At 36.0% G+C, this 12,974-nt stretch overlaps 1 protein-coding gene across 1 annotated transcript; it reads right to left on the bottom strand.

Moving 5' to 3' along the window:
• Nucleotides 1-8,189: 8,189 nt before the first annotated feature.
• LOC141677575 (uncharacterized) lies at nt 8,190-10,793 on the bottom strand. The gene is made up of 2 exons (XM_074483568.1): nt 9,710-10,793; nt 8,190-9,320 (listed from the first exon to the last, which is right to left on the bottom strand). The coding sequence occupies exons 1-2, from the start codon at nt 10,717-10,719 to the stop codon at nt 8,423-8,425; spliced, it is 1,908 nt and encodes a 635-aa protein (XP_074339669.1). The 5' UTR covers nt 10,720-10,793; the 3' UTR covers nt 8,190-8,422.
• Nucleotides 10,794-12,974: the final 2,181 nt, after the last annotated feature.

Genomic DNA, 12,974 nt, shown 5'->3' with positions numbered 1-12,974 from the left:
TGTAAAATCCATAACTTATTCGTTTGTACACGGAATTCATTGATTCTTGATTTTCTGGAAAGCTTGTTTCGATACCTACAACTTCCATGTTTACATATTTTGTGGAATCAGCCTCTAACTATGTGCAAATATCCATTCTTTGTGACCCTTCAGATTTATGACGTGAACAGTTTTTCATACCTTCTAAAATTCGTTATAAATCGATCTTATGTCGGAAAATTACTCATGATATCAATCTGGAAAGCTTATGAAATTCTCTTTCATTATATGGTATACCCATTATATATTTAAATCTTTTAAATTGCCTAAATTGCCTTACAAATATTCTGGTCTGTTTATACTTATCAGCATAGTTGTTTCATGTTCAAAAATTCATATCTTCTTCATTATTCGTCATAAAATTATGATCTTTATAAATTATGAAACCTCTGAGAATTCTCTTTCATTGTCTAGTTATAGTCGAAGTGAGATCAGATTGTCTTTATTGTCTAAATTTGCCTTCTTTGTAATCTGTTCCTGAATAATTTCTGCTGTGATACCTGAACTTCAAAAATTCATAACTAATTCGTTATCAGTGCGTTTTTGATGAATCTTATCATTTTGGAATCCTTGTTAAATCTACTTTATTTCTCCAGTTGACCATTATTTCAAATCCTTAACTTATCTGCTGTTAAAATTCGAATTAGTATAAGTTGTTCACTTTCAATCGTATTTCAACAATCCGATTTAATGGTCCATCAGATGAGGTACGGATTTCGTCCCCTTTCTTTCAGTGCTACTCCTTTTATTATTAAATATATCTGATTCTTTCCCTTCATATTTTTATTCATTCCGTTCTTATTGGTTGCTAGGGTTTGAGAAGACAAGAAGATCTTAGAAGTTTATTCTTGTGTTATTCGATTGATCAAGGTACGAGAATCGATCTTTTCTTCTTCATAATCATATCATGTTCATCTTCTTATTTGTTTGTGCTGAAATTCGTATGTGATAAAATCAGCATCTCGTATCTGTTGTAAAATCCATAACTTATTCGTTTGTACACGGAATTCATTGATTCTTGATTTTCTGGAAAGCTTGTTTCGATACCTACAACTTCCATGTTTACATATTTTGTGGAATCAGCCTCTAACTATGTGCAAATATCCATTCTTTGTGACCCTTCAGATTTATGACGTGAACAGTTTTTCATACCTTCTAAAATTCGTTATAAATCGATCTTATGTCGGAAAATTACTCATGATATCAATCTGGAAAGCTTATGAAATTCTCTTTCATTATATGGTATACCCATTATATATTTAAATCTTTTAAATTGCCTAAATTGCCTTACAAATATTCTGGTCTGTTTATACTTATCAGCATAGTTGTTTCATGTTCAAAAATTCATATCTTCTTCATTATTCGTCATAAAATTATGATCTTTATAAATTATGAAACCTCTGAGAATTCTCTTTCATTGTCTAGTTATAGTCGAAGTGAGATCAGATTGTCTTTATTGTCTAAATTTGCCTTCTTTGTAATCTGTTCCTGAATAATTTCTGCTGTGATACCTGAACTTCAAAAATTCATAACTAATTCGTTATCAGTGCGTTTTTGATGAATCTTATCATTTTGGAATCCTTGTTAAATCTACTTTATTTCTCCAGTTGACCATTATTTCAAATCCTTAACTTATCTGCTGTTAAAATTCGAATTAGTATAAGTTGTTCACTTTCAATCGTATTTCAACAATCCGATTTAATGGTCCATCAGATGAGGTACGGATTTCGTCCCCTTTCTTTCAGTGCTACTCCTTTTATTATTAAATATATCTGATTCTTTCCCTTCATATTTTTATTCATTCCGTTCTTATTCGTTTGATCTCTGAAAATTATTTTAAATCTGTTCTGGAAGTTTTAAATATTTAATCTTGCGAGCTTTAAAATTATGTTTGTTAAATATCTGTTTAGAATATTTGAAATATCTGCTGCAAGTGATTCTTAAAATTGTGAAAATTATTTTATTTGAACCCTTAGAGTGAAATAGGGTATACCGAGTTAACCAGCTGTAGGGGTACTACAGCCATGTCATTGCGGCACCATTGGCATGACACTTCCATGGCAGTGTGATTGGTCATGGCGTATCCTTTTGATAGCTCAGGAGGAGAGCTTTGGCCATTGTGATATTTGTTTCAGGATACGTGGGTGCACCCAGAGTTTGATTTGTGATTTGATTCGACAGTGACGTTGTATATGCCGTACTCGTTAACTGGTTTGTTGCACACATTAGGTACCCTATGATGTGTGTATTTGTTATTTGTTTTGCTCTCGGTATGAAATATCTTAGCCCTCGTTGTTTTAGCCTGTTTTATTTAAACTTGCTGTTTTATATTAAACTGTCAAATGTTCATCTTGTTTTATGTTTTATAAATTTATTCCAATCCGTACTGGGCATTTGGCTCATGCCGTATTCTTCTTCTGGCAGGTACTTAGGGGGACTTTTGGGGCTGTGTGATGGAGAGCTACCCTTTATTTCGTTTTTAGGATTTCAGACTTCTATCATTATTTAGACTTAATTTCTTATTAGAGATTTCAGCATTTATATTTTTGGTTTAGATATTTTGAAGATTTAATATTATTTTTTTTTGAGATTTTAGACTGTTTAATTATTGTTAGAAATATATTAGTGCTCTGTTTGCAGGTTTTGGATTTTGAGGTGAATTATCCTACCCATGACTTGGAGTTAGCAGCAGTGGTCTTTGCTTTGAAGATCTGGAGACACTATCTTTATGGAGAGACTTGTGACATCTTTACTGATCACAAGAGTCTCAAATACATCTTTACTCAGAAGGAGCTTAACATGAGGCAGCGGAGGTGGCTTGAACTTCTTAAGGATTATGATGCAAATATTCAGTACCATCCGGGGAAGGCGAATGTAGTGGCAGACGCTCTTAGTAGGAAGAACTTGGGGAGTGTTGCATCTCTCATTACTCAGCCGCACCTTATTTCAGATTTGGAGCGCTTGGGTGTTGAGTTGTATGTTAGAGGATCAAGTGGTAGTATTGCAAATTTGAAAGTGGAACCGAATCTTGTTTCAAGGGTTAAGGAAGCTCAGAAGAGTGATACAGGTTTGGAAGCTATTAGATCCGAGGTGGCAGGTGGAAAACAAACACAATTTCATTTCGATGATGAGGGTGTGATGTGGTTGGGTAGTAAATTGTGCGTGCCCGCAGACCCGACGATTCGTGAGGAAATTTTGAAGGAGGCTCATAGTTCTTCATTTTTTATTCATCCAGGTTCCACCAAGATGTATAGGGATTTGAAGAAGCACTTTTGGTGGAGTGGAATGAAGGGAGATATAGCAGAATTTGTGGGAAAATGTCTTACATGTCAACAAGTGAAGATAGACCATCAGAGGCCTAGTGGATTGTTGCAACAGCTAGATATACCAGTTTGGAAGTGGGAAAACATTACTATGGATTTTGTAACTCATTTGCCGAGGACTTTCAAGAAGAATGATGTTATATGGGTGGTGGTTGATAGACTCACTAAGTCCGCTCACTTCTTGCCTATTAAAGAGACTACTCCTGTTCATGAGTTGGCAGAGATTTTGCAGCGAGATATTGTTAGACTTCATGGTGTGCCGGTGTCGATAGTTTCTGACAGGGATACGAGATTTACATCGCGTTTTTGGAAGGGATTCCAGCAAGCTTGGGGTACGAGGCTTAATTTCAGTACAGCTTATCATCCGCAGACCGATGGACAGTCAGAGAGGACGATTCAGACATTGGAGGATATGTTGAGGGCTTGCGCGTTAGAGTGGACAGGTGATTGGGATAAATATTTGTATCTTGTTGAGTTTGCGTACAATAATAGTTGGCCCGCGAGTATTGGTATGCCACCATTTGAGGCTTTGTATGGTAGGAGGTGTAGGGCACCATCTTGTTGGGATGAGGTTGGTGAGAGAGTCATCGAAGGGCCGGAGTTAGTTAGAATTACTAATGAGAAGGTAGAGAAAGTTAAAGAAAGTCTGAAGGAAGCTCGATCTCGTCAAAGAGTTACGCGGACCAACATAGGAAGTTTGGGGGATTTGAGCCAGGTGATCATGTGTTCTTAAAGGTGTCGCCTTGTAAGGGTGTGAAGCGTTTTGGTATGAAGGGAAAGCTTAGTCCGAGATATGTTGGCCCTTTTGACGTTATGGAGAAAGTAGGGGAAGTATCTTATAGAGTTGCGTTGCCACCACAACTATCTCATGTGCATAATGTGTTTCATGTGTCGGTTTTGAGGGGCTACAAATATCATCCATTACATGTAGTTCAGTATCCATTACATAAGATTAAAGAGGATCTTTCTTGTGAGGAGGAAGCTGAGGCTATCTTAGCTCGAGAGGAGCGAGTTTTGAGGAAGAACACCATTCCGTTTGTGAAAGTTTTGTGGAAAAATCATTCGGAAAGAGAGGCTACTTGGGAATTAGAAGAATCTATTCGTGAGAAATATCCGCATTTGTTCGATTCAGGTACGAGTTTTAGTTTCGTTCGATTCCGGGGACGGAATCCTTTTTAAGGGGGTATATATGTAATATCCGTATTTTTATTTTAATTATTATCTATTTAATATTTGTATTAGTTAGAAATAGATTAGAATTAGTAATAATAGTAATTTTTAATACAATTTGATTTGGAATAGAATTAGTAATTATATTATTAATTAGATTAGGGATAGGATTCTATTAATTGTGGGCGTGTGGGCCTATAAATATATATATATACAAGTTATGTCCTATTCTATGTCTTTTTAATTGGAGCCGCTCTTAGAGGCTAGGGTTTGAGAAGACAAGAAGATCTTAGAAGTTTATTCTTGTGTTATTCGATTGATCAAGGTACGAGAATCGATCTTTTCTTCTTCATAATCATATCATGTTCATCTTCTTATTTGTTTGTGCTGAAATTCGTATGTGATAAAATCAGCATCTCGTATCTGTTGTAAAATCCATAACTTATTCGTTTGTACACGGAATTCATTGATTCTTGATTTTCTGGAAAGCTTGTTTCGATACCTACAACTTCCATGTTTACATATTTTGTGGAATCAGCCTCTAACTATGTGCAAATATCCATTCTTTGTGACCCTTCAGATTTATGACGTGAACAGTTTTTCATACCTTCTAAAATTCGTTATAAATCGATCTTATGTCGGAAAATTACTCATGATATCAATCTGGAAAGCTTATGAAATTCTCTTTCATTATATGGTATACCCATTATATATTTAAATCTTTTAAATTGCCTAAATTGCCTTACAAATATTCTGGTCTGTTTATACTTATCAGCATAGTTGTTTCATGTTCAAAAATTCATATCTTCTTCATTATTCGTCATAAAATTATGATCTTTATAAATTATGAAACCTCTGAGAATTCTCTTTCATTGTCTAGTTATAGTCGAAGTGAGATCAGATTGTCTTTATTGTCTAAATTTGCCTTCTTTGTAATCTGTTCCTGAATAATTTCTGCTGTGATACCTGAACTTCAAAAATTCATAACTAATTCGTTATCAGTGCGTTTTTGATGAATCTTATCATTTTGGAATCCTTGTTAAATCTACTTTATTTCTCCAGTTGACCATTATTTCAAATCCTTAACTTATCTGCTGTTAAAATTCGAATTAGTATAAGTTGTTCACTTTCAATCGTATTTCAACAATCCGATTTAATGGTCCATCAGATGAGGTACGGATTTCGTCCCCTTTCTTTCAGTGCTACTCCTTTTATTATTAAATATATCTGATTCTTTCCCTTCATATTTTTATTCATTCCGTTCTTATTCGTTTGATCTCTGAAAATTATTTTAAATCTGTTCTGGAAGTTTTAAATATTTAATCTTGCGAGCTTTAAAATTATGTTTGTTAAATATCTGTTTAGAATATTTGAAATATCTGCTGCAAGTGATTCTTAAAATTGTGAAAATTATTTTATTTGAACCCTTAGAGTGAAATAGGGTATACCGAGTTAACCAGCTGTAGGGGTACTACAGCCATGTCATTGCGGCACCATTGGCATGACACTTCCATGGCAGTGTGATTGGTCATGGCGTATCCTTTTGATAGCTCAGGAGGAGAGCTTTGGCCATTGTGATATTTGTTTCAGGATACGTGGGTGCACCCAGAGTTTGATTTGTGATTTGATTCGACAGTGACGTTGTATATGCCGTACTCGTTAACTGGTTTGTTGCACACATTAGGTACCCTATGATGTGTGTATTTGTTATTTGTTTTGCTCTCGGTATGAAATATCTTAGCCCTCGTTGTTTCAGCCTGTTTTATTTAAACTTGCTGTTTTATATTAAACTGTCAAATGTTCATCTTGTTTTATGTTTTATAAATTTATTCCAATCCGTACTGGGCATTTGGCTCATGCCGTATTCTTCTTCTGGCAGGTACTTAGGGGGACTTTTGGGGCTGTGTGATGGAGAGCTACCCTTTATTTCGTTTTTAGGATTTCAGACTTCTATCATTATTTAGACTTAATTTCTTATTAGAGATTTCAGCATTTATATTTTTGGTTTAGATATTTTGAAGATTTAATATTATTTTTTTTTGAGATTTTAGACTGTTTAATTATTGTTAGAAATATATTAGTGCTCTGTTTGCAGGTTTTGGATTTTAAGTAATATTTCCCTTCTATTTTAAGAAGGGGGTGTTACAGATGAGAGAATTCAACTTCTCAGAAAAGTGCACAAAGAAAGAAGATTCATTTTTTAAGGAGACTAGGAAAGAAACTTATAATAAGATCTATTTAAAATAGAAAAAATAATAATTAGAGAAGCGAGGACTCGAACATCGTTTGAGCTACTTCCTTGATGATAAATTTCCGTACATTTACAGTAAAATCATCAAGAATTGGTGAGTTTGATCATTTTATAGCCAAAATTTTAGGAGGAGATTAGAACTCAATGTTTCAATGATTTAAACACAGAAGACAAACATTTGGATCTGGGCAACTGAGATTACTGGGTCCATGCATTACCTTCATGAAAACAAACATTTGGATCTGAGCAACTGAGATTACTGGGTCCTATTACTATATAATATAAATCCCAATTTAATCAAGTTTCTCAACTTTTCTTACTAATCCCACCATATCTTATCAATTGTTGACGTTCAGTTTAAATAATGAGATGATAAAAACAACTGAACAAGAAGGTTCAGTTTTTATAATCTTCTTGTTCAACCACACGAGTACGTGGAAGTTTGTTTCTGGAGAATCGTTTGATTTACGGCAATGCAGTTATATAGTATTGTTTGATAACAATTTTGTAAAACTAGAACGGTTAAAAAAATATTAACTCATGAGGGCAGCAATTTGGCAGCCTCCGGAATCTATGAGTAGTCAAAAGTAATATCTAATGATACTTAACAACAAAAAAGAAACTACATACAGAAAGACAGGCATCACAAAGTAGGCAACTACTAATATGGGATGATGTTAATTTGGCAGGGTCCATGACATCTGTGCATTGAAACCTTTAGATTTCAACAATGTCATGATTCATCAACAAACATTCTAGGTTAGAGGCCATTGTCAATCATAGAAACGAGATGGGTAGACAATTAACCAAAACAATACAAGAACGTAGGACCAGTGTCGAAAGGGGTGGATAAGCATAGCATTGGTAAGCTTCACTATGGTCGGGATTTTTTGTACCAAAAACGTTACATTGAGGTCACTGTCTGGAGCAAGTATTTCGAAGTAATAGATGAAAAATGGCTTGAGTGCATTCTAGCAGATTGAGACTTTAAAAAAACATAGAAAACCCGATTGTGCCAAAGTTACAAGTCCATGGAGCTATCACAAACCATTGAGTTGTACTACTACCTTGTAAGTGGAGTGGGAATGTAAATAATCAAAAGATGAAACAACTGGACGTATAATGATCCCTTGATTAAGTTCTGTCAATGATAATCATCAGGTCCTCACAAGGGGTAAAACGCAGAAACAATTAGTTAGCAAGAAAGCATTCATGTGGAATCAGAAAATAGTTAGAATGAAGCAGGTTAGCAGGGTAATAGCATTTGGTAAGCCAGACAAACAGCTTGAACATTCAATCTAAGACAATTCCTACCTCAGTAATCATGAACTACAAACAACCAAGAACCATGTGATTCAAAGCATTTGCTGCATAGGTTACATTTTTAAAATAACTGACATGTAGACTGAAGAAATAGTATATATAAGGGGGAGATTACAGTGCAATCTCAAAACATTCAGTATTTATAAACAATAAACAAAGAAGTAACTGATGTAAAAAAATCCCAAGTTCTTATTACCTATGACAATTACATTCCACAAACCAAAACCAATATCTAGAAACTGAAAGTATAGAAAAAGAATTCAAAGACAAACCAAACGCTTCCCTGAAAAGAATAGCATCAAGCTCCACTCACCTGCTAGGGCTGTGAAGTTCTAACTTGCTGCTTGATGTTGTCTGCTGGAAGCTGAGCAGTAGTTTCAGGTGCGGCAGAGGTCATTGTCTGGTATTGAGCAGTCATTTGGGGTGCAGCAGATATCATAGTCTGGTATTGAGCAGCCATTTGGGGTGCCAGGGGCTGAGCATAGTATACATGTTGTTGTTGTGTAGGATCAGAAAATTCATAGGCGTAACTGGAAGCAGTAGCTGGGGGTGGATTACTTGACTGAGGATGATGAATTTGTGAGAAGCCAACATATTGTGGCCGAGGTTGACCAGAAGGAACCTGAACAACTGATGCAGCTGCAGTATTTGCTGTTCTGTACAAACTAGCAGGAACTTCAGATTTAGGGACATTAGCATTACTAGCAATGCTATATTGACCACAAGAGGGGGGAGGCATAGCAGCAGAGGGGGCAGCTTGGGGACGGTTGGATGGTGCGGCACCAGCAGCTTCACTATAATCGGCTTGTTGCACAGGCATGTTGTATGCTTGGGTCTGTCTAGCAGGCACATAGTACACTGGGTATTGCTGCTCAACTGCAGGATGGTGAGAATGTTGTGGTTGCTGGGAAGAATATACAGGATAGTATGCTGGCATTGGCACTGCTCCCATGGGAAGATGTTGGACATACTGCGAACCAGCATGAATGAACTGAGGTTGCTGCAACTGTGGATGATGCTGTGGATCATATTGGGTTGGCAACAAATACCCAGAGTCTTGATATTGTTGTTGCATATGCATTCTTGAATCAGTGATCTTCTGTTCAACAGGATTAGTAGTAACCCTACTTTGAACTGGTGCATATTGCATATTTGGGTCTTGATACATCATAGGCCTTTGGCGAGACAATGGGTTTGTAATGCTACTACTGTCACTACACAAATAAAAACACAACAGCTCAACTGATAGCAGCTCAGAGACAGTCATACTTACAAACATGATGCATTGCACAACTTAAATGTATTAAAATGTAACAACATTAAACATCAACTTACGCAAGCAATTAATCAACCTATCATAATCTACAAATTTAACTACGATCAACCAGTTTCATACATTGTTACTAGTTCAGCAAATAGGCACAAAATTAAAACATTTAATCTAAGCACCAAGTACTGCAAACTAGCATATCGAACATTTAACCAAATTTGATACAAAAACTACAACATTTTAACCCAAAAGCTAATCTACCTCAATCATCAATTAATTCAATCCAAGCAACAAAATATAACAAAAAATTAAACTCTAAAGCACTTTAGCTACCTCGAAACAGAATCAGGAGAAGCCAAATCCCGACCCCCACCACCGCCCGCTTTCTGATTCAATTGCGCATTCACCACCTGAGCCTGCTGCTGCTGTTGCAACTGTCTCCTATACCCCGTCCCACCATTCTCCGACTTCTCATCATCAGACAAACCCTTCCCCACATTCTCCCCACCAACCTTCTCCGCATCCACAACCTTCCCAACCTCACTCCCCGCAAACCCCCCTTCCTCCACTTTCCCACTCCCATTATTCCCATTTCCCCCAACATTCTCCTCCTTGCCCCTCAAATTCCCCAAATGCACATCCGACCCAAAACTCGACGTCCTATCCAACGACTCCACACCCGAAAACCCATCCACATTCTTCCCAATTCCCCCAAATTTCCCAAACCCTCCCTCCTCATTCAACCCTAACAAAGAATTAACCGAATTACTCCCCGATAACCCCCCTACACTACTCCCCCCATTCAACGCATTCAAAAACCAATCCTCCGATTTCACCTCACTCCCAAACAAACTCCCAATACTCGAACCACTCATCTCACTCCTAACCGGAAACAGAAACAACCTAATCCTACTAACCCTCCCGCCCGAAAAATTCCCCGAATTCGACAAATTCAACCGATCATACTCCTCCACCAAATTCTCCAAATCCTCATCCGTTGTAATCGAAATCAAAGAATCAAGATCCTCATTAGGCAACTGATACTTCAACACAACCCCATTACTCAAACCACCACTAATTACAATTTTACCCAGCTTTGCAACCAATTCAGACAAGCTCGTGTTCCGATCAACGACGACGATACGCGTGTCGCCGCCGACGTAGCAGAGTGATTTGTCGTGAGGGCGAGGGACTATGTGGCCGCCGAAGCTACACATGAGGCGGAGTTTGGGAGGTGGGGTTGAATCGGAAGGGGGTTTTGAGGTGGGTGGCGAGTTGAGTGAGTTGAGTGACTCGGTGGGTTGAGTTGTGGTGGTGATTGGTGGTGGTGGAGGTGGGTCCATGGTGGCGCAGGTGAAGAGAAAGAGAGAGAGAGGGGGTGTGTGTTTTATTATATGAAGTCAAGTCCAGCTGTTTCTCTTCGTTTTGACTTAGGACTATTTTATTCTTTTTTATATAATTGGGTAAATACATTTCTCGTTATTCAATTTCTTTTTATTATTGTTTTAGGCAAGAGTTAAAAAATTTAAAATTTGTTTTCTCATGAATTTTGTTTGTACTTATGGTAAATTACGTATATGTGGAGTTAACAATTGAATTCGCTTACTGATTGGTGTTGGTTTTATTAAGTCGGTGTAAAGTATAATATAACGTATTATGTAATCAAGTAAATATAATTCAATGTAAAAAAAGGTAAATAATATTGATTATGAAACACCAAAAGGAAGAAGATTAAATAAATACAAATAATTAATACGTGGAATTAAAATTCTAAGTCCATAATATGGTCACAGAAAGAAGTTCTTTTTAATTTTCAAGCATATGTGAAGAATAATATATCTAAGGACTTTCAATGTTGAAGAAATGAATCGGTTATAGTATTGAAAATCAGGAATTCTAGTAAATTCAACCATTGAAGCAGTTAAAGGATAAATCAGCTAGGCATTGAATAGAAGATCAAGGTAGTCAAATATGTGCTAGTTATCTTTGAACCAGACCAGTGTATTGGATATCGGTACATTAAAAATTAAGACATTGATCATAATAGAAAAGCAAGCTGATGACAGAATAAGTAAAAAGCAAAATCAGGAGTTAAATTCATTTGAAGTCAATCAAGAAACATTATAAGATAAGAATTGTTCCTCGTCGCCTTGAAGAAGAACTCATGTCTCCTTCTAGCCAAGGCAAAGCAGCTTTCGCCTTGAAGCAATGGCTCATGTTGCCTTCTAGCTCAACGCCAAGGCTCTAGTCGCCTTCAACCAAGTCTCTGTCGTCTTCTGAAAAATTAACTGAGTTCAAGTCGCCTTCTAGGATCCAAAGCATGGTTCCCGTCGCCTTTTGAAAGAGGTGGTTGTTGCCTTCTAGGCTAAGGTCGCCTTCTAAGGACTTGGTGATTAACTGCTACTTTGTGAAGCACTTTTGTAACATATGAACTAGAATGTGCCATATGTATGGAAGTGATAGACTACACTTTAATCGAATGAATTCAATTCATTCAATTTAATTTTGATCATCTTCCTCGGCAATCAACTGTATTTTATGAGAGCTCCATTGAAGGCTAAATTTATTAAGTTTGTGATCATACTGTTATGCTGTCGAATTTGTTGTAACTAATCATAATTGATTAGAGTGTAACAGCCTCAAGGTTTATATTAATAAAATAATATATTTTTTGAATTATTTTGTGAGTATTTTGATTATGTACTTTTAACGAAGAACTTGAAACGAATCGAAAAAGAATTGTAGGTATCGTATTCAAACCCCCTTCTACGATACTTTAGGACTAACAGCTTAACAACTGATATGCATTATAGAGTAGACTGGATTATATCATTTGGTTACACCACCAACGGAAATGAAAACTACATAGTTCAAAAATGCCGAATCTCATCTCAATCATCATTTATCATGATTGTTCGGCGTAAGTTCCTTATTTTGGTCAGGATATTTAGTACACTCATAAATTTGATGTATGTCTCATATTCGTTCAATCCAAATCTGAAAGAAAATTAATTACAAATTTTATAAGATTTTAAATTCGAGAACTAGTATATCTGTTCATTTAAAGGTTTATATCGTTTTAATAAATTGATGTATACCCAAACGTGGTTCATACTATTAGTTTTTTCACCCAACATGTTTAGGTTGAAATTTAACAAATTTAGATACATATATGTGTCAAATATATTAATATTGAATTTCTGAATCACTCGTTCTCACATTTTCGATATCATATAATTTATTGTGTTTGTTTAGTAGCCATCGATCATGGTCAATATAGTTTTGCTGTTTTTCAAATTTGTGATTAAATATTTGTTGGTGCATTTTAGTGCTAACCAATGAAAAAAAATCAGAATTTTCAAATTAAGCGGTAATCGAATAGTCTAAACGAAAATGATGTTAAATGTTGGTGCATCATATTCCACTTGGATTTGATTGACCACAAACTATCACGCCAGGACAAATAAATATGACATCGGCTCATATTAAGTTATAGAACACTAACTTACATCCAAATAAACTATGCTGAACACGAATCTATATGAAAAGATAATATGATCTCAAAATTTGAGTACAAGAGTATTCAGTTCTGCCCGAC

This window comes from Apium graveolens, chromosome 8 (genome assembly GCF_009905375.1).
Source record: "Apium graveolens cultivar Ventura chromosome 8, ASM990537v1, whole genome shotgun sequence".
NCBI lineage: Eukaryota > Viridiplantae > Streptophyta > Magnoliopsida > Apiales > Apiaceae > Apium > Apium graveolens.
The sequence above is the reverse complement of the archived record's forward strand: the minus strand, read 5'-3'. Positions and strand labels throughout refer to the sequence as shown.

Coding starts and splice junctions, on each gene's coding strand:
- LOC141677575 (XM_074483568.1), bottom strand. CDS start 10,719: ATGGACCCACCTCCACCACCACCAATCACCACCACAACTCAACCCACC. Junction 9,321..9,709: donor TCTCCTGATTCTGTTTCGAG/GTAGCTAAAGTG, acceptor TTATTTGTGTAG/TGACAGTAGTAGCATTACAA.